Source organism: Lepisma saccharinum, chromosome 18 (genome assembly GCF_977018435.1).
Source record: "Lepisma saccharinum chromosome 18, izLepSacc3.1, whole genome shotgun sequence".
Lineage (NCBI taxonomy): Eukaryota > Metazoa > Arthropoda > Insecta > Zygentoma > Lepismatidae > Lepisma > Lepisma saccharinum.
In genome coordinates this window covers 53711552-53739021 of record NC_139246.1, presented here as the reverse complement: position 1 = coordinate 53739021, position 27470 = coordinate 53711552, and the positions used below count along the sequence as shown (strand labels likewise).

The 27470-nt window shown below is 38.5% G+C and overlaps 1 protein-coding gene across 1 annotated transcript; it reads right to left on the bottom strand.

The window, feature by feature from the left end:
- Positions 1 to 2528: 2528 nt before the first annotated feature.
- On the bottom strand, positions 2529 to 20205 carry LOC146002259 (uncharacterized). Its single transcript, XM_083139974.1, has 3 exons — positions 19984 to 20205; positions 4614 to 4689; positions 2529 to 2626 (listed from the first exon to the last, which is right to left on the bottom strand). Exons 1-3 carry the CDS (start codon positions 20203 to 20205, stop codon positions 2529 to 2531), a joined length of 396 nt encoding a protein of 131 aa, XP_082996100.1.
- Between the last annotated feature and the right edge of the window lie 7265 nt (positions 20206 to 27470).

Genomic DNA, 27470 nt, shown 5'->3' with positions numbered 1-27470 from the left:
CAGCCCTTTCTGTTGGCGATATTTCCGCAGTGCAGCGTTACTATTGCTCCCATTCTGGTAAAACAACTTCACTAGCAGTGCACGGTCTTTCTTCGCAATAGCCATTGCTTTTTACACGGGAAAAATCAAACTTTTAATGTTCGGCGAACATTCACATCACTAAAGGAAAAAAAAAGCAACAAGCGTCACCAACAACAACCAGGGAGCTCACACAATGGTTAGGCAATGTCACCGACTTTGACGTCAGAGTTACGGAAAATTCCACGTTTTGACTGCTTACAGCGCCATTTTTTACCCTGGTGGCGAGAATTGGAACTATTTTTTTTTTTTGCATAATTCGCGAGCGCATTGCTTCATTAGCATATCTACGAAGTTTCAGACTGCTACTCTCATTACAGCCCGTGCTGTACCACTCTGAACACCGTCACTTTAATTATAACCACCTGGTACTTCGTTCTAGAAAAGTAAATGTTATTTAAAAGTCTAACTTACTCTAGTCTAACATCTAACTAAACATACATGCTGAAACTGTAAACATTTTTTCTTACTCACCGAATTAATGTGGGGGTTGTGGGCTGGCTTTCCCGCACAAGCTGTTGTTTGAATTTGAATTTAAAATTTTGGGTGCGTCAGCACTTAGGCTATTTGCAACCCGTCACTTTATACGGGGTTCAGCCCCTTATCAGAACTAAAATAACATAATTGTAAAGTGTGTCGTAACTATAATATTAAAATAATAAACATTTCTGACTGGTTAAAAGATGAGGCACACATAAGGACAACACACAGAATTATGCTGGCAATAAGGCCAGTCGCCAGAGCCTCGTTAGTCTGCAGTCCAGGGTGTACTACTTGGAAGTGAGGTTGACAATTAGGTGTACTACGTGGAAGGTCACCCTTTACACCCCCCGCACAAGCTGGTGTATGTTGGGTTCAATGGTGGTTAACTGAAGTCGTAACTCTGAGTCTATTTCTGTACTTGCTTTTCACTTGAATCGTAGACTAAAATCCCGTTTCACACAGATATGAGGTGGAGAAAAGCATGCGAAACTCTATGCCTCATCCGAATGGCGGTCCGTAGTATAAAGCGCCACCTTAAGTCGACATGCATGTGACGCACAGATAATTAAGACTCATTCCAGTGACCGAAACGAAAACTAAGATTCCCTTGACTTAAACATCAGAGAAATTTACTACGTACAAAAGGGTTGAATTTAAATTCTTGAAACAATATTTCTTTGTAATTAAATGTAATAGGTTTTTTTTTAAGATGCAGTAAATACATTTTCGAGCTCGACTTCGCGACCTAACAAACATCCTCTCGAGACCCAGCAGTGGGTCTCATCCCGATGCTTTATATTTAAAATGTCCTGGAAGACTATGGCCTGGGTATCAGTCGTTATCTGTTTATAGTCTTGCTACTGTGAATACAAAATTGAATGAACTTGATGAAAACAACCTAGCAACCAAAAGTTGTAAGTAAATAAAACAAAATAAATATACAGATGAATCCATAACAAAATAGTTCAAAATTAAATACTATACGAATCTTCAAAAAAATATTGGTGATGTTTGTTTGGTTTTCAACAACAAATTTCTTCGCTCGGCAAATTCATACCAAAAGAAAATAAAAATTGATTGATTGATTTACTCTACTTCGCTTTTCTGCCACTTTTGACTAATCGCGAAGATGAGGATGGGTGATGATATGATAAAACTGATGAAGTAATACCCACAAAGAACACCCATTCCCAGGCCGGGATTCGAACCCGGCACCTCTGGTGTCGTAGCGCTGTGTGGTAACCATTCTGCCTCGGAGGCCGGCAAGGAAATAAAGTGATTAATGAAAAATATACTAATATTAACTCTGGTCATTCCGGGAGATAACAAAGTTTGTCCGAGAGACCAGGAGGGAAAGTTCGACAAATGTTTCGATGCATTTTACAGAACTAACATGTTTTTGTTTCTCTTTCCAGTGTCCACCAAGGAAAGTGACTGTGAGGGCAGAGGCGGAATATGTAGGGAAGTGTCCATTTGTGGAGAACCAGTACGGGATCCACTCGGTGCATGTCCTCAGGACAAAGTCTGTTGCATATTAGTGTAGTGTTTTTTAATAAGAATATTCGCATGTGATACTTTCTGAGCTCTTGAGAAAAAATTTATAGTGTATTGAATGTTTTGTAATGTCTGCTACTTCTCGAGATAAAATGTCCTGTTCATTTTTTAAACAATAATAATAGTTTAAACTGAAATACTGGATCTTGTAATATTTTAATTAGGCTTAAACGAATTTGGGCATAGATCAACCTATGCACCCTTTTCCCTTACACACGAAGGAGAGTAAAAAGAATTACAGCATTCTGAATGATCCTTGCATAGAAAATGCTAAACTTAGACTAATCCTGGTCAAACCTCGTATGCACAGAAAGGCTATTCGGGACTGGACTTATAGTTTAAACTGGGGTCCGAACCTCTAGGTGCTCCATCGGGCATCGAACCCAGAACCCTCTGATTACAAGACGACTGCCTTACCACATCATCGGCAGAGCATTAAGAGGAGGAGAAGGAATGAAGAGCCAGAAAGTAGGCTTCGTCGGTCGCGTGCATGAAGTAGGGAACTTCTCATCTGATTTATGAGTAAAATTGCAATGTGGCATTATAATCATGGCAGAATAAACAGGAGGGGTTTAGTGGAATCCGGCCCAATGTGCCTCCATCGAGTATTCAACCTGGAACCCTTCGATTACAATGCACGGGTGTTACCAAAGATCGAATCCAGGACCCCGATTACAAGGCGGTAGCGTTAGCACTGTGCATCAACTGAGGATCGAACCCGGAACCCCTTCTTTAGAATGTGACAGCGTTACCACTACCCATCAGGAAGCCGAACAGTAGAAAGAACATCAGGGAAAGGAAAAGCATACAAATGAATGAAGTGAAGGATTTGAAGAGAATGAAGTAAATGAGAGAAAATGAAGACTGAAAATCAAAAAAATGTTTTCATGGCCTTGTTTGACTTGGAATAATCAAACAGCAGACATCCAATAATGTACAGTTGCACTGTTTGATTTTTGCAAAGCTGAAGTCTGCACTGTATCATTGAGTTGTGCAACTTGTGCGTTAACATCTTCGTAACTAACAATTTTTCTTCGAATTGTTACAAGGTCCTGGACGGTTTAATAGTTTCTAAAGAATCAACGGAAGTGTCCTTGACACCGCGCTTTCAATATTTGTTAGATGGCCTAAAGCAATGTTCTCGCAATAACTTTGAACTTGGCCTGGAAGCATCTCTAAAGTGACGTGTTCATCAAGCGAAGGCTGCAAAACACTTCATTCATTCCACATGGATGACTTTGAATATTGTAATACAAGCCCACGGATAACGATAAGAGTTGCGTCGGGAAGATTTAAAAAAATCACAAGAAATAGAGAAAGCAAATATTAGTTAATTTTTTAACATGAATGTACTGTACATGAGTTGAAATTGCTAGAGTACCTGAAAAATGTTCATTTTTTTAATAAGTGTCAGTAAGATGGCGTCCTTGGTTTTGCATACATTGTCGGAGTCTCAGAGTAAATCCGCCCATGACGTTATGCTGACATATTGGTAACCTTTTTCCTGCCTGTCCTCTATAACTATGGCCCAGATGAAGAAACACTCTTCCAGCAAGATGGTGCAAGTAGCTATACTGCCAGAGTGTCTATGGATGTGCTTACTCACATTTCCTGGTCGTCTCATCAGCGATATTCCGTGGCCTACCCGTTCACCCGATTTGAGGTTCCTGTCTTTTTCCTTTGGGGTTACCTCAAATCCAAAGTATTCAAGGACAACCCTCCAAGAACCAGGGATAGTTTGAAAGAGCGAATTCGGCAAGAGATCAACAACATTCCGTTGGAGATGCTACGAAGCGTCATGGGCGTATTTACTCTGAGACTCCGACAATGTGTGCAACACCTAGGACGCCATCTTACTGACACCATATTAAGAAAAATGAACATTTTTCAGGTCCACTAGTAATTTCAATTCATGTACAGTACATCCATGTTCAAAATTTAACTAATATTTGCTTTCTCTATTTTTGTGATTTTTTTAAAAAATCTTCCCGTTTGACTGCCTCACCCTATATATTCAGTTTCATGTGAATATGGTGGTCAGATTCATAGTAACGAAAAACTGGACATCTTCAGTGGTGGTGGTGTTTGTGTGTGTGTGTGTGTGTGTGTGTGTGTGTGTGTGTATTGCCTTTTGCCTGTCCGGATTAAGCGAAGTAAGGGTTATTGAGGTCTGGATTAACGAGGCTTTACTGTACCTGCAAATGTATTTAGATTGAAAAGATTATCAACTATTATAGTCAGTCCAGTGATCGAATTTGTCCGGTATGAGCCGGTATGGCATACAAAAAGCATACCGGCAGTATATTTTTAAAATTGGTACTTATTTATTGGAGCTGATCGAACAAGTAACTACGCAATGGCCAACAACGTACTCGCTCATTTCTCTCTCTCTCTTTTAGTGGTAATCAAAGGGAATGAGAATCGATATATTATTTAAGAAATCACACATAAAAGGATTGTATGAAAAGACAGGTCGGTAGTTGCTATTTCAAACTTACCTAGTTTACTCAAACTTGCTTCAGTTTGGTCGGTTTTAACGTCCAGTCTTATTGCATTTTGTTGTAACCCGTCAACCTAGAAAGTAAGAGCATTCTATATTTTATCTGAGAAAATGCATTCACCAAAAGTTAGCAGAACAATTTGACACTAAGATGTTTGTTCATTAAGTACCCAAACCCCAGTGTGAAATACATAGCTATTCAGTAATAGTTGAATGCAAGCACGTGACCAAAGCATCCGGCTACTGATTGGGCCGTAGGTATACCCACGTGTTCCAATGATCTCTCGCTTCCCTAACCCTATAGCGCTACAACCCAATATTGGACCCTGGCTTACCTACCGACTGCTGGCCTCCCTCCCACGCGGGCCACCAGAGGGGCGTGGAGATCTGCAGCCAGACTAGGGGGACGGGTGGTCGGCCCGACAAACCCCCAGCCGTTCTATTTACTTCGCGACCGAATTATCACTCACTCGGAGATCATCAATTTCCTCACGACCCTATATACGCAGGCCGAAAATCCCCGGAGACTGAACCCGGGATCGAACTCCATGCCGTCCCGCAGCCGCCGTCCAAAGCAAGGTGCCTTAGACCGCATGGCCACGGTCTCTTCAGGTTAATTTCCGCGATGAGGTAATTGGTGAAATTGCCAATCATGGAACAAATTTAATTAAATACCCGTAGAACCTAAGACATCTCTGCTGAAGTAAGTTATTTCCAACAGCTGTTCATAGTACGTTAGTAGTCACTTAAGATGGAACATGACCACAGAGAATGATCATTTGTACTTTTTATCTAATAAATGAACACGTAAATATAGTGCACGAATTAACGGGCGGTGGGATGCCGGGGATTTTCCCTACACCAAAATTTTTATCCCCGGTAGAATATTTTTCTTTAATCCCTGCCAAGGATGTTTTTATTCCCCCCCCTCTCAAAGAAAATGTAATAAAGGCATACAATTGGTGCAAATAGAAGGTTGTTTGAACTCTCGTCCAATCACAGCCATGTCAAGTGACCCCAATGACCTGACAGCACTTACGCCAGGGCATTTCCTGATGGGCAACAACCTAGTATACATCCCAGAAGAGGACTTCACCAAGAGCAAGATTAACCGATTATCGCGTTGGCAAGGTGTCAACAAATCGTGCAGCATTTTTGGAGAAGATGGCATTTGGAGTACATATCTGGACTTCAAAGTAGACCGAAGTGGCAGAAGAGATTGCATTCGGGAAAACAATTATATTTAACCTTTAAAACAATTGCATCCCACTCCGCGTCAGAAGTTTTACAAAAAGCTTCCACATTAGCGCCCTCTCTCTGCCTATTGTTAAATAAACTACAAAAACTTGTTCCCATGGCAACAATGATTGATTTTGCCACTTTTGTTCGTTGGAGGTACATCACAATTCTCACTGTACGCCGTCATTGAGTTTTGAGTTAAACGGGCAATATACAGGTAATGGACAAAATAATATGAACACCAATACAATTGCAGAAAACTTGTATTAGTAGGGGGTTGGGCCCCCCCCCCCTTGCCTGAATGACAGCTTGTATCCTACGTGGGATAGACAAATAAAGGTCCTGTACAGTGTGAACTGGAATACGTAGCCACTCCTCGCACAAAACAGTCTCAAGTTCCGAAAGTGTCATTGGAGGTGGAAACCGATTATGCACTTTGGCCTCCAAAATACCCCACAAAGGCTCAATGATGTTAAGATCGGGGGACTGTGGACACCAGATGAGATGTTCTACCTCATCATCAAACCATGCATCAACGCACCTAGCAGTGTGAATAGGGGCGTTATCATCTTGGAAGATGGGGCATGCATCGGGAAACAAAGTCTGAACCATGGGATGGAGGTGGTCACCCAGAATGGCGCAGTACTTCTCTGCGTTGATTCTCCCACGCGGGACGACAAGTGGGCCAACACCATTCCAAGATATAGCCCCCCAAACCATCACAGACCCCCCACCATGTTTCACGGTAGGCACTAAGCAGTCAATATCAAATGCTTCAGCAGGAGTTCTCCACACATAAACACGTCCTGTGGTCTGAAATAATGTGAAAGACGATTCGTCTGACCATATCACATGTTCCCATTGCTGCTGTGTCCAATTCTTGTGCTCTTGGCACCACCTTCTTCCTGTCACTGCATTACGTGGAGTCACCAACGGTTTGGGGATGGCAACTCTGCTATGAATGTTCACAGAATGCAGTTCCCTTTGAATGGTTTTCGTTGATACAGGGTCCTGGAGGTGATTGTTCATCTCTGCGGTTATCTGGGACAGTGTTGTCTTGTGCTTTCGAGTCACTATTCGCTTCAACACACGTCGATCCCTGTTGGATAACTTTGTTTTTCGCCCACTATTCTCCTTTGCAGACGTTGTCTTTCCATGTTGTCTGTAGGCTGTCAGAACAGTTGACACTGTGCTCCGTGCTACACCAACAAGTGTAGCTGTTTTTGTCACAGATGCTCCAGCCAGGCGGGCTCCTATGATCATGCCTCTTTTGAAGTCTGAAAGGTCGGACATACCTGCATTTGACGGATAGCTGACTGCTCGCATGCAACTCTCATACCAGCTTCTGATAGAATGTGTTTGCTTTCATCGCCACTAGATGGTTGAAATGTCTGCTGAGTGTTGTTCCTTTTCCACGACGGCGTATATAGGCCTTTGCAAATCAAGGTGTTCATATTATTTTGTCCATTACCTGTACATTTTGTCAAGTTTATCAGTGGTACTAGTTCAATAGCCCTTTTTGTGTATAGTGTGTAAATTAAGTTGGAATACGTTATCAGGCAGCTACGAATTGATACCAGAGGCACTCTACAATACAAATCTACACAAATAGTTGAATATGCAGATGGTATTAACATCATGGATAGATCACTAAGAAGAGTGATGGAAGTCTTTAAGGACCTGAATGAGGAAGGCAAGAAAGTTTTACTAAAAATAAACGAGAATAAGACAAAGATATTAATCCAGTCAAGGAAAAGAAGAGACTGTGAACAGAACATGGCAATAGAAAACTTTAACATCGAAATGACCAACACCTCAAACCCGAATGAAAAAATGAAGAATAGTAGAAATACAAGCACGTATTCAAACAGCAAATAAGGGCTACTTCTCGATCTTACCTTCAATCAGATGTAGAGATGTCAATTGGAGAGCTCGAGTGATGCTATACAAAACAGTCGTTGGTAGTATTGTAGTATATGGATGTGAAGCATGGAACAAGCCGCTAACAAACTCGACTCATTTGAGCGTAAAATTCTCCGAAGGATCTTTGGCCCTATTCAGTCACAAGGAGTGTGGAGAATTATATAATGACGAAATTTACAAACTTTATAAGGAAGTACCTCTCTCCATATACATAAGAATAAAAATATTAAACTGGGCTAGCCATGCAGCTAGAATGAATGAGTACCGGATCCCGAAGAAGATGCTAGGAGGAAACATGGGAGGAAGAAGACCTGAAGGAAGACCAACGATTAGATGGGAGGATGGTATCCATAAAGACGCAGACTCCATCTTTCACATCAGACACTGGAGAAGAATGGCCTAAGAGAGGACGTTCTGGAGGAAGAAAGTTGGGGAGGCCATGGCCCGAAAACGAGCCGAAGTGCCATAGGTAACAGATGTGTAACTTAAGTGCATATGTTATCGTAAGATTTAATGTCCCACGTTAGAACTACTTTCTAATGCACTTGGAACTGCAAGGCAATAGTTTGGTTTACTAACTGATAACATATACATATTTGCATATTCAAAAAACCTACCACAAAAATTAAATCAGAAATAAACTTTCGCCATTGAGTGGGCATCCCCACCCCCAAAGAGCAAAAAGCTTAATTCCCACACTCTTAAATACTTAGAAGTGTTTGTAACATGTAAGCTTCAGCATATACATCTCTCAAGTCTCTTGTTATTCGTTGACCTTTTCATAAAAACAAATTACTCTAGTTCATCACAATTAATCAAACAACAATGAAGAATTGGTTATGTAAATATAATTATCTTTCATGAACGTAGGCCTACAATTGAGCAACTCAGTCTAAAAGAGGCCCATGTCCCAAAACATATATTTCCAAAAAAAAAGAAGCATTTTTAAAACAATGTGTTTTCTGTAAAAGCCACAATCTTGGAGGTTAGAGCAATGGACGATAGATGGCCTAGGCTGTTGACTACGAGCAAATCCAGTAAGTCCGCCGGTGACTGGCATGGGCCCCTTGTCCACTAAGCTCCTTAATTATATGTATATAATTACAAAAACATGATCATTAAAAATAATTTCATGACTGCTCTCGTGTGGATGGAGTGACATGATTATAAAATTCAACGCTTATTTTACTAACCGCATCGTGGAAGAAGATTTTGTGAATGAAAAATACTTTTCTTGTAATGTTAAGATACGGTGATATTTCTTAGGTAATTCTCGAATTGTTAGTGATGATGGTTCATTGTTAGAATGCAATACTAAGTGGGCATTCTCCATTGCTTAGTGCTGACACCGATTATAACAGGAGAGAGTACCTCTTAGGTTGTCTTAAGTGAACAGTTTAACTTTGCCGATGATGGGAATTGAACCTACGATGGATCTGGGATTTTGTTAATACAACAAATCCGCTACGCTAACCAACTATACGGCGTACGCTTTTAGAAGGAACATGAATTCAGCCAATAAGCAGCCAGTGCTGTCGCGCTGCTGCCAAACCAACTGCTAGCGGAAAGGAAACGCAGAGATTTCGCCGTGTCCAATATTCAGCTTTTTATATGTAATGCATGCACGTGATATTTGAGTGGAATGAAATATATAGTAAAGAATTCTACAGGATTCTATCATATCACTGCAGCACATAAGAGAAACTCGTACCTGAAAGAAGTTTGAAGGTGTTTATTATAGAGGAACTGCAAGACCATCATCATCTCTCTCGTTTCTGTTTTCTGGCATGTTTCCCAGGAGATTTGGATACGGGTTCACCGATTTCTGTGGTAGATATGTTGCCCTGTTTTTTAATAAGCAACACAGTATGCACACAGTACACCACACGCTTTAGCCGTAAGTTCTCGACTCGGAGAAAACACTGTTTCAGCAATCACGTCTTGCGAACGCCAATTCCTTCAAGCAAGAATACACTAGATTTCTGTCTTGTGAACGTAATATTTTACCCTTGGTGCCTGTACTACTTGTAATAGGTTTCGAGAGCGACATTATTAATTTGATTTGATTTACTTTATTTTATTTAACTTTTCTGTCACTTTTGGCTAATTGCGAAGATGGGAATGAGTGATGATATGATGAAATTGATGGATGGACATTCACAAAATCCATGTCCAGGCCGGGATTTGAACCCGGGATCCCTGGCGTCGTAGCGCGATATGCTAACCACTCCACCATGGGAGCCGGCGCGAAATTATTAAGTAACACTCGTGGAACACACACTATTGCATAACTATCGAACATAAGGGCTGGACTTCACAGCGCGCTACGACGCCAGGGGCCCCGGGTTCGAATCCCGGCCCGGGCATATGTGTTTGTAAGTGTCCCTTCATCAATTTCATCATATCATCATCCATCCTCATCTTTGGGATTAGCAGAAGTAGCAGAAAAGCGAAGTAAAATAAACCAACATTTAATAAATCAATAAGGGCCATATTGAATCGTCTCACAACTGTTCTTCGTGGCGTACGAGTACAATTATCTTACACCGCCCTTCTTACGAAAACGCTGAACTGAAAGTGACTCAGACTCGCAATGTTCGTAAAAGCTCAAGACAATGAAGGGCCATTGTTCATATTCAGCAAAATTTGACACCCATAGCTTTACCAAGACCCAACTCAGCGGCGTTCAAAACAAGTTGGCAAATAAAAAAAAACAGACGGAACACTGAAGGAAAACGAAGGGTCATGGTGTATGTATAGAGACGCGATGTTTCCCTTGTTTCTTCGAGAAACGATATCTCCGGCTGTAGGCGACGGAAATGCATGGGACTTGGACAGTCAGGTTCATAATGTCGTGTCCCATTCAACGATGAACCTAAAAGTGGTGAGTTTTAAAAAATTAGAGAATACGGCGCTTAACTTGCTCGCCGCAGTTTCCTAACTGTACAACGTTACACTCCTGCTATTGGCTGGTCGCCAAGGACACGCTCTCCGTAACTCCGCCCGATATCGCTTCTAAAACCGTGCGTCGTATAGCTACTCCATCGGAATGTTATACTGCTTTTTCCTTCAACAGAAAATAGAAACAGTAATTTAAATGAATAAAATAAAAACAGTAACTTAAATGAAGCATACATATACCTTGCGTCCAATTCTTTGCGAGGCCGAGAGATCGGGTGAAGTGTGGCGGGCGGCGCTAGCGGAGATGACGACATTTTCGACCAGTAACGTCTTGCTTATTTTTATGGACATATAATTAGCATGCAGATATTTATATTAATATTGCAAAACTAGCAGTAACCTGTGTTATGAGAGTTGATCAAAGTGATGTTCACTTACACTCACACATTCCTGGCATCGTTTGATGAAATTTTGATTCACACGCAAAAGTTGTTCTTCCGTGGCCGAATCTTGTGGAAAATGCCCATATTGTCTCTCATTATATGATAACAACTGAAAAAACGGCGCGAGTATTTGTGTGCGGTACCTCTCTGATTTTATTGTGTATTCAAAAAATATAGGCCCTATTATTCTTTTTGCAGTTACACGCAAATTTTTGCTTAAGGGTCTAAAAATTGAAAGATCCAGTTTCTCGTAATGTAAGGACAGGACGTCTAACCATCTCTCTACCTGGAGGTAAAACGCCAGCGAATTTCTGTGAAAATTACCTACACACGTCTCAACACGAGTCTGTTTTCAGGTAGGTAAGAGTCATACATAAAAATTATTTGTTCTAACGTGAACTTTGCTGCTGGCATTTCAATCGCCTCACTTAACACACAACACACACATACACTGCAATTACACAAAGAAGTAGCACGGCAAGTAACAGTACGCCCATACGCCCGGCGTTCCCTGATCTAAAATTTCAAAAATACGTAAATGCTGTTAATATAAAGTAAATCTTGACTAATATCATATATGTGTAATGACCCCGAGTTTGCCATTACTTCGTGGTTTTATATTATTATTATTATTAGTATTATATAGTTAATAATTCATATATATATATTCATAAATATGGCCACCTTTATAATCAATTCACATATCTACAAGTATGAATAGCGGCAAATTTAAGCAATTTACATAGTTCCAACATTAATCGTTTCATTTGCTTTTAAATGTTCTAAGGAGTGTTATAAGTTTCATTTTGATCAGTGAATTGAAGCCGAAGTTAATAATTTCTGAGTTAAATTCCTTATATCTATTTGTTGTTTCATGTTTCTGGCAAACGCCGTTCGTTTCTCTTATATTTTGAAAGCCATTGTTGATGTATTTAAACTTTTGTGGGGTGAGAAGATCACGTGCTTTTCATTGCATTGTTGCCACCACATACCTAAATTCACTGTGCCAGATTACTGTACTTTTCTAATATATTACTGTTGGCTTTTATAGAACTTCCTAGTATTAAAAGGTTATTGTGTCTGGTAACACTGTGTAACTGAGGAGGTGTTTTCGCCTTCCAGGAAAACGGTTAGGAGTCGCGCGGAGAGATTTGAAGTAGCCAGAGGTGCTTCGCGTTACGGAAAAGATAGGCTCACGCATCTCGTGCTATACCGTTCAAAAGTATTTGAATTGTAATTTTTAGTCGGACATGATATACGTGCGTGTATAAAATAAACGTAAAGTTGAACATATTGCGGTTTTTCTTTATTTCGAAAGTGTATTTCGTACTTGTGGATACCTGCATCAGGAGGAACCTCGTGGGTTGTCATTGGACTTCACCTGTGGATCCAAGGGGAAGGAACGCAGTAATTCAGCCCGATCCCTGGGATTATCCAGCATGCTCTGCTGAGCTTATAAGGTAAGTGTACTGGTGAAGTGCACCGCTACGTGGGACGTAGCATATGTTTGACCTTCATGGCATTATAATAGCTATTTTTCGCGATCCGCTTGCAACGCTCCACTAACAACACTCGTTCCAGCATTTTTTTCAATGCCTTTCCTGCCTGGACGCCAGGCAGGTTCGGCATAAAGAACTCTATGTTCCTTGCTGCCTTTCTGGAGGGAAAGCTTGGATATCTACAGCACGCTGGCAAATGCTCTCTCTTACGCCAGCGTATGAAGCAGAGAGCTACGTGATTGGTTCATGTGACCCTTCCTGCCTTCTGAAGCAGACGACAGCGGTAGAATTCCTACCCGGTTGTTCGCGCTCGTGCCACTCGTGCTATGTGATGCTACAATACGCAATATTGACTGACGTAACTTTACCAAACTCAAATATACCATTTCTTAATGACCATTGCATTGTATAATTTATCGCACGAACAGCGATGTGTATTTAAAACTAAAAGATCAACACAGTTTTTGTCAAATAAGTTGGTAAAGTCCTCGTGGTAGAAGTTCAGCCTGTGCCTGCTCTACCACTTAACCCGCAAAACTATTTTTCATTATTATTATTATTATATCGTTAGTATTTAACTGCTTAATATTGTGTCAATGGAAATGTTTAGCATTCATTTGAAAACTCTTAACATCGAATAGTCTGTGGACAAATTATTTTAAAATGTATATCACCACTCCAAAATGCAATAAACAGTGGTCTGAATTACTAATCGGCACTGTTACGTCAGTAGAGCGTACGATAGTTGGATCATCCACCCACCTCCGTGTCAGAGTGTTTTGCACAGCGCGCCAAGACGACAGATGCCCCTGATTCGAATCCCGACGTAAGCATAGGTGTTCTTTGTGAGTGTCCCTTCTTCAACATCATCACTCATATTCGTATTCGCGCTAACCGAAAGTGGTAGAAAAGCGAAGTAAAATAAACCAAATCAAGCAGTAGTTGGATCATCCACAACAATTAGCTACGTCTGCTGTTGTGCAGAGGCGCTTGTTATTCAGGTAGGTTTTTAATGACTTGCGTCATGCAGAAAGGTATAAAACACCAGAGTTCAAAACATTTATGGCATAGTGAGGCATCTAATTTTCTAGTTAAAACATGCTTGGATGATGTTTTATTGAAAACCCAGCTGACATCAAGCAAATAATACCTGTGGCGACTAATTCCATAAGAAAATTACGTATTAAGCAAAAGAGGGCCGACACTTCCTTCAGACTTGGCGTTCCTACCCGAAATGCCCATGCTACGCCACTGACTCTTTCACACAGTACGAAATTAACACGCTCTTGGTTCAAGGTCTGTTCCTCACTCCATTCGCAACTCTGTCCAGGGCACCTGTAATCGCGAAAGAAAGAACAACTCAAGATCGGAGCTTTCAGATTGCAAACAATTCTTACGAAAACCATTGACTTTTAACGGTTTAGTCTGCAACGTAATCTTGATACAGTGTTGCACATTCGAAACCTCCAAACTATTCCGAGCGAAGCAAAACTGTTTTGAGGGTAAACTTAAGCGGGACTTTACCGGTCGAAAATGTCGGCATCTCCTCTAGCGTCGCCCGGCACAATACACTCGATCTCTCAGCCTCGAAAAGAATTGGACGCACTGTATATACAGGATTATTCAAAAAGAAAGAGCAGATTTCAAATATTTATTTCTCACGAACAATAAAATATAGAAACACGTGCCATACATCAATGGATAGAGAAAGGTTCAAAGTTTTATAATCCTGCCTAGTAGTTTCATACAATACCTGCAAACGCCGTTTTTTATCTTTACAGGTAAAATTGCGACGCCACAGGGGAAGTCGTTTTGTGTGATACAGTTTGCGAAGAGTGAATCCATTGTTAAAGTGCAATGTGAGTTCCGCAGTCAATTTAAGAAAGAGCTGCCTCGTCATAAACAGATTTACGAGTACAAGTGGAATTGTAGAAGATGGTTACATATGCAAACTGAAAAGCACAGGTCGTCCTCGCACGTCAGTGGAACATGTTCAGCGTATCCGTGCTGCGTTCGAACGAAGCCCTAGGAAATCCACAACACGAACAAGCAATGAACTAGGAATTCCACAAGCATTGGAAATGCGTGATCTTAAAAACAGTTTGCACATGGAGCGGTATAAGTTGCAGTTACTTCAAGCATTGCATTCTGACGATCATAAAAGAAGGTTCGAATTTTGCACTGCAATTCAGCAGAATCTTGAAGAGGACAATTTTTCTGAACGACTAATTTTTTTCGGATGAAGCAACGTTTCATCTCTCTAGTAAAGTTAATCGCCTCAATGCCAGAATTTGGGGGAGTGGAAATCCTTCCGTAGTCATCGAACATGAAGAGACTAGCCGAAGCTGAATGTGTTTTGCGCCATTTCTGTAAGCAAAGTTTATGGGCCTTTTTGTTTGCCGAGAAAACTGTGATTGGAATTGAGTATCTTGACATGTTACAAAACTGGATGCTTCCCCAACTTCAAGAAGATCGGAATGACTTCATTTCCATGCAAGATGGTGCCCCACCTCACTTCCATAGGGAAGTCCGGCGTTATCTGAACAACACCATTCCAGGATGATGGATTTGAAGAGGTGATCTTCTTCATTGTCTATGGCCTCCCAGGTCACCAGATCTTACCCCCTGTGATTTTTATCTGTGGGGATATATTAAAGACAAAGTGTATGTACCACCTCTGCCTGCTACTCTTCAATATCTGACACATCGAATTGTTGTAGCTATCAATTGAATAACTAGTGACCAGTTAATTCGTCTGTGGCAAGAAATGGAGTACCGTTATGATGTTTTTCGGGCAGCACATGGTGCTCATGTTGAGTGCATACATTGAAACTTCCAACAATAAAACTTTGAACTCTCCTCTATCCATTGATGTATGGCACGTGTTTCTATCTTTTATAGTTCCTGAGAAATACATTTGAAATCTGCTATTTCTTTTTTAATAACCCTGTATATAGTACATAATTCCGGAGGACGCCGTTGAGTAGATGTGACTTCGAGTTTCTCTATAAATCAACTATATGCACGTAAAGGCTAATCGGAACTGGGCGTACAGTTAAAAGTAAGATCAGAACCACTATGTGCCTTCACATGTCACTACTACGCCATCGATTGAATGACTGATTGATTGATTGATTGGCTTCATTTTACTTCGCTTTTTGTGCCACTTTGACTAATTTGCGAATATGGGGATTAATGATGATGTGATGAAATTTATGAATAAACACTCACGAACATCCATGCTCATGACGGGATTCGAAGCCGGGACTCCTGGCGCCGTAGCGCGATGGGCTAATACGCCATCGAGAACCACAACGTGGAGTAGTTTGTTAGCGCAAGGAAGATGAAGTAGCTCACAAGATTATTCCAGAATACACATCTATTATAAAATTTTAGGAGTAGAAGTGCTAGACAATGAATAATAACCAGTTAATATTGCATGATATTATATATATATATATATATATATATATATATATATATATATATATATATATATATATATTGCAAGGTACAAGTTAACGTTCTGTTTTTGATCTCTGCTATTTTGATCATTTAAATTTCGCCTTTTCAATAAAGACTGTTACTTTATATTATACAGGATGTCATTTTAATGGCGCCCACGGACCACAGATTCGTATAGAGGACATCAAAACAAACAACTTTTCTCAGTAACATTATTCTCGTTGGTGAGTCTATTCGACGCTACAGATAATTAAAAAAAAATAGTTTTGCCGCCTGGATGCTGGCAACCCAACACAACTTTCATCGTATCTGTGACGTCATTTCCTGCGGTGAAACAGCACACGGCAAGGTGGCAAGTAACACGCAAATTTTGTGAAAAATGACAAACTACCAATCACATTATTAGCTGTAAAACGAAGCGAGAAGACCAGAAGACCGAACATTATAGCCTACCAGCCAGAAGATGAGCAGTCATCTCCGGGGAAAAGGGAAGTGAAGCAACGATATGAGAAATGGTAAAAACGTATTCAAAATGAAGTGTCAATATTGGATTTTGTTTCAGCCTACCAGGTGTATAAGCTTAAATCTGCTGTTTTGTAGTTAGAAAAAAAAAATGGTTTGGTCATAGAAAGCAACAAGAAATTTATTCAAAGTACTTGCCCTCGCGAGATACACATTTTGCCCACCTCTCGGGCAATTTTTGGATACCACGCCAAAAAAAGTAATTCTCTTTCGAGGCAAACCACTCATCAAGCCATTTTCGGACATCTGCATATGAATCGAAGTGCTGCTCAGCGACGACGTGGCCCATCGACAGCCGGAAGGGCCCAGGTCTTGTGAATAGGCGGGATGGGGTAGCACCTCCCAGTTGCGTGTCTCCAAGTAGTTTTGGACCAGTCTTGACGTGTGCTGTGGGGCGTTGTCGTGGAGGAAAATCAGCTTGCCATGTCTTTGTTGATAATCCGGCCTTTTGTCACACAGAGCACAGTGCAATTTCATCAGTTGTTGGTGGTAGCCGTGGGCAGGGACAGTTTCACCAGATTTCAACAGCTCAAAGTAGACGATACCCTGTTGATACCACCAAACACACAGCATCGTCTTCCGGCTGAAGCGATTTGGTCTCGAGGAAGATGTTGATGGTTGGCCGGGATCAACCCACGATTTCTTGTGTTTAGGATTCTCAAAATATATCCACTTTTCATCGCCAGTCACAATCCGATGCAGGAAAGACTTTCTTTTATGTCTGGCAAGCAAGATTTCGCATGTGTTTTGGAGTCTCTCCAGCTGCCGATCGGTCAATTCATGCAGCACCCATTTTCCGATCTTTTGAACCTTTCCCATGGCACGTAGACGCATGGAAATGGCTGCTTGAGTAAGACCCAATTGCTCGGCAAGCATCTTTTGTGTTTGGGTATCGTCCTCGTCCAAAAGAGGCTGCAATTGATGGTCCTCAAACTTCCTGGGCCGATTTTCACACTTCTTGTCCCTCAGGTCAAAATTGCCATCTTTGAACCCACGAAACCAATCCCTGCACGTTGTTTCCGATACAGCACTGTCACCATAGGCCTCCACAAGCATTTGATGCGATTCGGCAGCCAATGTCTTCAAATGGAAGCAGAAAAGCATAGCTTCCCGCATATGCTCTTTTTCTGGCACAAAACTAGACATGCTTACCACAGGAACACTGTCTGTTGTTGTCTGCACATGGTGGCGATGTGCACTGATTTGTGTTGGCAGATGTCCAACTCATACAAACACCAGGTATGGCGTGCCCATGGTAGCTTCATACACTCACTAACGCCATCTATGAGCAAACAGCAGATTTAAGCTTATACACCTGGTACATGTCAAATATCAACAACAATAAATTTTATTGGACTTACAGATTACATATGGCTGTCTACGCCCAGCTACATGCCAAATATTTGCAAATCTCGTTGCAAGGTTGATATCTACAGGTTTGTGTCCAGATGCCATGTGGTAGTTTTCTGCTGATAAGGGAAATATCCGAGGTTCACGTTGTTACATTACGGCTAAAACACGTACAACCACAGTAACAATATAATGATGAATCAGTAGAGAATATACTGTCCTGTTCACAGTTGCAAACTATTACATGTGTATCCGGTACATAGAAAAACACTGTCGTTGGAGAGCTTGTATTACTACTACTTATATCCCTTTATTTTCAACCATTTTTGCCACTTGCCTCATAATGCCCTGAATATACATTATATTAAACTCTGTGGCCGCGGTGGCTTAGTCGGTAAAGCGTCTGACTACCATGCTAAAGGTCCCGGGTTCGATCCCCGGCCGGTTCAAATCCGGGAACTTTTCTAACGTTGGAAGCGGCCCCAGCGTCGATTAACATGGGTACCTGGGGGAAACCCTGGGAGGTAAAGGCGTTCAGGGGCTTGGTGCTGATCCCATCACCCCTACTCACGACCGGATCAAGAAAGTGTCGGGCGTTATCCCCACACCGCCTTCATGACGTGGTGCTAAGCACAGGGGAGCACTTTACCTTTTTTTAACCTCTGTGTTGCTTACCTTTGGAATTTTGAGTTCTTTCATCTCTATTTTGTCATCTGTTCAGTGTGTCACAGACAACTAGTATCAGAAGGACGAAGTCGATAAGACTAAATTGTAGATGCCAACTTGGTAACTAGATTTGCAAATATTTGAAATGTAAGCTGAGACAAAATTCGATATTACCACTTTTACTTGAATTGGATTTTCTTTCTACCATTTTTCGTATCGTTTGTTCAATTCCTGTTAGGTTACAGAACGTGTTTTCTCGTTTTGTTTTACGGTACATAATGTGGTTGATTGTGGCTATGTCATTTTTCACAGAATATGTGTTTTCCTGGCAACCCTGGAACGCATAGCTTCACGACGGGATATGACGTCACAAGTGCAATCAAATGTTGTGTGTGATTGTCAGCATTCAGGCGGCAAAACGGGCTTTTATTTGAACGACTGTAGCGCCGAAACAATGAACCAACGAGAAAAATGTGACTGAGAAAAGTTGTTTGTTTTGATGTCCTCTACACGTTTCCGTGATCCGTGGGCGTCATTAAAATGACACCCTGTATATTTTAAATTTATATTCTAATGATGTCAATATGTTTTTCTTTTATGTTTTTAGCCTATATAAAAATGTGTTGCAACTAGAAAATTGGTACAGCGCGTACATAGCATTCGTAAAAATGTTTTTTTCACAAAAACAGTAAAAGCTGTTATAATGCACTTGCTTCATGAAATATAGTTCGAGGATAATGGTTTCAATTATATTTGGTATGAAAAGTTTCAAAATTGAAATTTTTAACATAATCAGAAACAAACACCTCTCCACTTCCTCCTGTATGCATTCTCTACATTTACTAACACTAGATTTCACGTAAATATACAATTAAGAGTATTTCAAAATAAAATCCTTCTTAAAATATTTGGACCTAAATGGATGAGGAGACAGGGGTGTGGAGAAGGTTACATAATTTAGAACTGCATAATTTGTATTCATGTCCAGATATTATTAGAATAATTAAATCAAGAAGACTTAGGTTTGGCAGGCCATGTGGCATTAATGGGAGAGGAAAGAAGTGTTTACAGGATTATTGTTGGGGAGCCTGATGGTAAGAGAACTGTAGGAAGGCCAAGACGAAGATGGAAGGATAACGTTGAGATGGATATATAGGAAATCGTTACGGATGGAAAAGATTGAATATTTCTTGCAAAGGATAGGGACAGATCGAAAGTCTGTGTTGCTGCAGCAATAAACCTTCGGGTTTAAGAAGGCTAGAGAGGTAGTTAGTTAGATTTCACTTAAAAATGTACCGAAACAACCGATCCACACACGCAAACTAGAACATGCAAGTCTATATATTATTTTGCTACTCACGTGCTTGTCAAGTTGCTCCAGCAGAACTTCAACTTTGACAAAAGGCCAAAACTCTTGCTTCAGAACGTTCACTACAGCATCACTATCTGTGTTCTGTCTGTTTGGGGTTATCTCTGGCTCTATTTCATCTTGGCCCATGGAACGTTCAACCATAAAGATCAACAAACAGAACTGAATCAGCGTCCCTATGCTCACAATGGTGACTGGAGCATACGTCTTCATTTCGAATGCTGCTGCAATTTAAAGTACAGTAAGATTATTCATTTCGAATGCAGCTAGAACTAAACATAAATCAAGATTATTCATTTTGAATGCAGCTAGAACTAAATATGCATCAATATTACTCATTTCGAATCCAGCTACAACTAAATATACACCAAGATTATTCATTTCGAATGCAGCTACAACTAAATATACACCAGTATTATTTATTTCGAATGCAGCTACAACGAATTAATCATCAAGATTATTCATTTTGAACACAAAACTAAATAAACTATACATCAATATTTTGAATGCATCTAGAACTAAACATCAAGATTATTCAATTAGGATGCAGCTTGTTACGTTCCCCGGCTTATTCTCAATTGTTCTACTTACTTTTATTCCTCAACGGCGAGCCTGAGACTTATCAGCCTACTTTGAAGCCCTCAGGTAGTGGGAAATCAAATAAGGATATGTTAACGTAAACCTTGCTAACTCTCGCACACCAAAAATATATTTAGATGTCAGTTAATGTTAATATATTGCACTTGCACTCGCAATTAAACTCCTTATTACAAACAAAATTGTATTCAGATCATAATAGTTCTTGGCTACACAAATTAACACATTCACATTTCCAAAATCACTTCCATTATCCAGCAACATTCACAATATCTCTCAACAACTCAACAAATATTTATTGGACTTACAGCTTTACAGATGGCTGTTTATGCCCAGCATACATTATAAGTACATAAGATACATTTTTAATATAAATTTTACACACAAAGTTCATAAACGCTCTTAAATACAATTTTGTGTAACTACTTAACTCAGTCAGTAACAGAAGTACATTATAATTTTATATCAGCTTTTCTCAAAAAAGCAAGTATAACATATCCAATTCTAATATCTGGAGCATACAACATTGAAGTCATATTAATGGGGAAAGGAACATTAATTTTTGACAATGTTTTGTATAAAGTCTTTCTTCTCTCTGAGTGAATTGGAAATTCCAAAATAATATGATGAGCATCACCCCTTAAATCACCACAGTCACAATTCGGAGATTTTAAAATGTGTATTTTAAATAAATGATGATATGTTCTCGCGTGACCACTTCTTAGTCTATTTATTAAAACAATTGCATTTCTTGAACCTTTACAATTATAAAACCAAGGTTTTTTCCTAGTGTAATCAACATAAGGACGATAACTTTCACCAACGCTTTCTAATGCATTATTACACCATAAGTTCTATTCTTCAAAAATTTTCTTCTTAACCCTCGGCAGAAGATCTGTGTAATGCAATGGTAACTGGATTGTTTCATTCATCTGAGCAGCTTGTTTTGCATATCTGTCTGCTTGTTCATTTCCGTAAATATTAATGTGTGATTTTACCCACACATAATGAACTACCTTTCCATTGCTAATTAAGCTATTAGTTGCACGAGTACAATTGATGACATATGGTGATATTTTAAATAAATTTTTATAATTAGATTGTATTGCTTGTAAAACACTTTGCGAATCAACCAGTATTAGAAATTTCTGTTCAGGAACTGTACCAATATACATCAAAGCTTGATATACCGCATATATTTCTGCTGTAAATATGGATGCCTCCACTGGTAACCTAAATATTTTTGATATATTTCTTTCAGTATCATAAACAGCTGCTCCTACTCCACTTTCAGTTTTAGACCCATCTGTATATATATGATAAAAGTCTTCCCAAGATTCTCTAAACTCAGTTGAATGATTATATTTCGGAAAATCTATATTTTGAATTGGTTGTGTAGGAAATTCTAACGAGTATACTGGCAATGTTCTTGCTATGAGTACTTGACTACATTCATGGTGATATTTACTAAATATTTGTACCCAAAGCGTAGCTGATTTATCATTGGTTATTCCTGAATCATGCAGCTCTAAAAGATTTAATAAAACATCATTGAATGGATGCCATGGTGAATGTTGTATTTTAAATAACATTTTTATTGCAATTAACTTTATCCTCACAGAAACCGAACATTCTACTGACTCCATATATACCACTACATTAGGAGTACTGTTCATTAATCCCAAACATCTTTTTAGGATTTTTCGTTGCTGGACTTCTAGTGGAGAAAATTTTGTTACTGGAAGATTACACAAGACCATTAATCCATAATCTAATACTGCTCGATAATAATTCTTATAAAACATAAGCATGCTGGTAGGATGTGCTCCCCATTTGGTATTCGCCATAGCTTTAAATAAATGAAATATTTTATCGGATCTATTTTTCATCATATTTATTTGATACTGCCATGATAATGATGTATCAAAGTATACACCTCGATATTTTACTTGTGAAACAATTGGAATTTGTAATCTCCTAGGAATAATGTTGAAAATACTTTGAAGACCCTTATGTTTAAATACTAATATTTTGGACTTTTCTAAAGATATTGATATTTTTTTCTGCTTTAACCATTGGTTAAATTCTATTAATTTATCTTCAAACATTGAAAAATCTTTCAAGTGATTGTTTGAGTCTAAATATATACATACATCATCAGCATATTGTAGAAACTGAAATGGGGAATCTATTATTGTTTTAATATCTGATAAATAAACATTAAATAATAATGGGCTAAGAGGGCTTCCCTGTGGTAGTCCTTGTCCAATATATATTGGACCTACCATTTCTGAACCAAAATGAAAATAAAGTTGTCTTTTAGATAACAATTTCCATGTCAATATGAGTATACAATGTGGCACTTTTAGTAATTGTAGTTGTCTCAATAGAACAGTAATATCTACGTTGTCGTATGCGCTTTGAATATCGATAAAGGCTGAAAGTACTGATTGGTTTCTTTTAATAACGCTATAAATATGAGAAGATAATGTTACTAATGCATCCTGGGTTCCATAACCTTTACGAAATCCCATTTGTCTGGGAGAAAATACCATTTGACCTTCCATAAACCACTCTAATCTTTTTAATAAAAGCTTCTCGAAAATTTTTGCCAATACGGAACTAAGAGCTATTGGGCGATATGACTGACCCAACGAAGAGTTTTTTCCTGGTTTTAGAATTGGCATAATAATTTGAGAGGTCCATGCAACGGGAATTTTACCCGATAGGAATATTTGATTGTAAATTTTACATAAAATGATTAGTGCATTCTGTGGAAGATTTCGTACCATAGAATACGTAATTCCATCAATGCCAGGAGCAGAATCTTTAGACCCTTGAAGAATTTCATGAATTTCGTTTACTGTGATAGATGATGTGAACCCCTTTGAGTATTTTGATGTAGATGAGAACGTGTAGAATATATTAGGAGGTTCGCAGGCTGATGTAAAGGGTGTAGGAATTACTTTATTAATAAAATCAGTTTTCCATTCCGTGGACAAAGGTAAAGTCCGACTTACATGTGCTTTTCTAAGTGATCTGAACTTGCGCCATATAACGTCTAATTTTGTGTTAGGGTTTATTTCTTCGCAATATTTTTGCCATGAAAATCTCTTAGCCTTTATATATACTTTACTAGATTTTGCAGTAGCTCTTTTTAAATTTATCAAAGTTGCAGGTGAAGGAGCACTTACAAATTGTTTCAATGCTTGTAATCGCTTCCTTTTTGCTTGAAAACATTCTTCATTCCACCAATCTATTTTAGGAAAATTTCGATCATATTGCGGTTTCAGTCGCGGACAGGAATAATCCATAACTTGAGTTATTATATCCACAAATTTTTCATATTGTACAGTATATTGGTTTTGATATTCTTTAGCTGAAAATTTTAAGTCTAAAACTGAATTATATTTCATCCAATCTGCCCTCTTTACGCTCCACTTACGAATTGTTTTTGTTTTATTAATTTTGGAAATTTTTGAGATAATGTTAGCGTGATGAAACATGGAAAATAATCACTAGTTCGTAAATCGAAGTCTATTTCCCACACAAATTCAAAACACTGATTATCAGATATTAAAGTTAGATCATACTGTTTCCATTTGGTGGTACATGTGTTGGAGATCCATCATTTATAACTGTCAAGTTATTATAATCCATCCAATCTTCAACTGTCTTTCCCAAAGTATCAATTCTATGATCACCCCACAATGTATTATGACAATTAAAATCTCCTGTTATGATAAAGGGATGTTGAAAGCCAGTAAAAAGAGACTTTAGATGAGAGCTCTGTATTTGTTGAGAAGTATAATGAGATGGAATATACAAACTAATAATATTATAAAGTAAGTTGTTTAACTGCATTTTTATACCGACCACTTCTACATTATATTTAGAAAATAAATCATGTGTTGAATTAAACTGAATTTGTTGAAATGGTACACTTTCATGAACAAAAATTCCCACACCCTTATTTCCCACATTATAATAATTTAATATAGTATGATAGTGAGCAATATGAATATTTTCTGATTTTAAACCCCATACCTCACTAACACAAATAATTAACGGATGACACTCATCTATTAATTTAATTAATTGAAGTTTCCTTGCAGAAAAGGATCTTAAATTAAATTGTATTATTAATGGCAAGAATTTTCTTTGCTGGTAACACATTGTTGTTTTAAATTAGGGGGTGTCCCCGAAATCTTGTAAGTCTTGAATTAGTTTTAAAATTTGTACAGAAATTTCGTTACATTTTAATATTATTTTCCTAATATATAATAAATCATCACTCACTGAAATTGTTGTGGTTAGTTCTGCTATTAGATGTAGCAGATTTACTAGCGATTCTTTCTGAGAAGGACTCTCTGCTGTTGTCCGGCGTCCAATCGAATCTGGTTTTCTATCCTGTTCCTTAGAGGTACACGTCGTGCTCACAGGTTCACTTGAATTAGTCACTGCTGATGATGTTGACGCGATTTGTGGATCCTTGTGTTTATTTTTGTCCTTCATCTAAACAGGTTTAATTGTTTTCCTCAATTGTGAAGCAGAATGCAGTCTAAAATTTTCCCCGTGTTGTTTTTTAAAACTTTCATAACACCGGTCAGATTCCAACAGAGGTTACTTAGATATGTGTCATTTCTTCTATTTTCCCAATCTATAACAGAATTAAATCTGTTTGTAGTAGAACTTTCTGATGTGCAAGGGCTTTCCTTGTTTATTGATTCCTTTCTTATCTCTAACAATTTAGGAAAGTCTGTAGCAGAGATCGCATATGTTCGCTGTTCATTTCGTGGATCAATTCCAAAAAGTACTTGTTTCTTTGCATCTTGATAGGAGATGTTGTTATAAGCAATCAGCCTTTGTATTTCTCTCTCTTGTTCCCATCTTACACAAGACTTATCTGTAGATAAGTGGTTTCCCTTGCAATTAATACATTTAGGACTGGCATTGCAGATTCCATGTTCCGCTTGACCGCATCTATAACACACGGGAGAGGATTTACACTGTGTTTGTGTGTGTGAGAAACGGAAACATTTCTTACATAAAATCACAGATCTTACTTTCGGCTTCACTTCAAATATTTGGCTCCACAACTTCACTTCTTTTGGTAACTGTTGAGATTGGAATGTTACACTAATCAGTTTAGTAGGTTCTTGCCTTACTTCCCCCTCTTCATTGAAAAAAGTTTTCTTCATCCTTATTACATCTATTATTGGAACTTCAGCTCTAATGTCTTCCATTATCTCGTCTACTGGGATGTCGGTAGGTACACCATATATTAATCCTTTTCTCACTAATAGACCTTTTAGGGATTCTGGCTTCTAAATGGTATTTTTCCTTAATGAATTCATTTTTAGCAAATTTATTTGCATCATATGCTGTGCGAAATATCAATTTTGCCTGCTTCAAACCACTTTGTTTAACGAATTCAACATCAACCTTTTTCCTTACATAAATTATAACCTAATTTTACCGTATTGAAGCTCTGTGATCCAGGTAATGTACTGTCCACCAACACGATATATGGGCCTTGATGTCCCTCATAATATAAAGACATATCATATGCCTCATTTCTATATTTAGCAACACCAACCTTTGTACTTGCACTTACTTTCGGATTTTTTGGGTTTTTCTCCACTTCAGGTTCCGAGCATTCTTCATTAGATCGACCTCTTTTGAAAGAAGTCCTATCACTAACTTCCATTTCCGCTAACTGTTCAGGTACAATCACATTCATATCACTCTGGATTGCTTGCATTACATTTTCTTCATTAATCTTCACATCCTGAGTCATCTTGGGAAATCACAAGCGTTTTTATTTCGCTTTTCTCTTTCACATATCAAATGTAAAATGTATAGAGAGATTTAATCTTGTAACTCTAGAACTATTATTCTCAAATCAAACTTCAATTAATTAGATCTCAAACTAGAAAAACAAACAATTCAACACGCTATTCACACAAAATCCAAACGATACCACCATGAAAACTCAATCTAACTCTATTACGCATTAGTTCAGGTTCAACTCTCACAATATCTCTCTCCTAACAAACCCACAATCAAATGTTTTAAGGTTAATCCATAACCATAACAGACTACCCAATTGAACAAAACAAATTACGTCATCATAGACAATTAACATATTAAACATATTAAACACTTAAAATAATACAATAAGTGGGTGCGTATCAAGCTACAACTAAATATACATAAAGATTATTTATTTCGAAGACAGTTAGAACTAAATAAACTGTACATCAAGATTTTGAATGCAGCTAGAACTAAACATCAAGATTATTCAATTAGAATGTAGCTACAACTAAATATACATCAAAATTATTTATTTCGAATATAACTAGAGCGGAAGTAAAATTATTCAATTAATATACAGTTATCTGATTAATATTATTTGTCTAGACAAAACTAAGGACTTCAAAGCTTCATTAACAGCGCCCAATCGGCATACCTCAAATCGTTTAGTTAACCATGGTTCTTTAATAACTAATCGCATTGTGTACAGATTCACACGTGCTGACAGATATCCAAGGCAAAGTTTGAAAATAGAGAGAGTGTTTAAATATTACACATGTCTAAAGCATACATTATATTTTTAGCTGGCTACAGTTTCGACAATGTACTATTTGATGGGCTCTGATGTAAAACATGGTAAGTGACATTTTGGTCATTTCTGAGCGTATTAAGAAACAAATATTATTAGAAGCTATACTGTAGATAAATTGTTTTCATGTTGTGTTTACTAATTTCAGAAGCCTCACAGAGTCCAATGCAAATTGTATGACATAGCAATTTCACTTGAAAATTGAAGGATGACACATTTTACTTTGTAACTCAAAAATGATGAAAATGTCACTTAC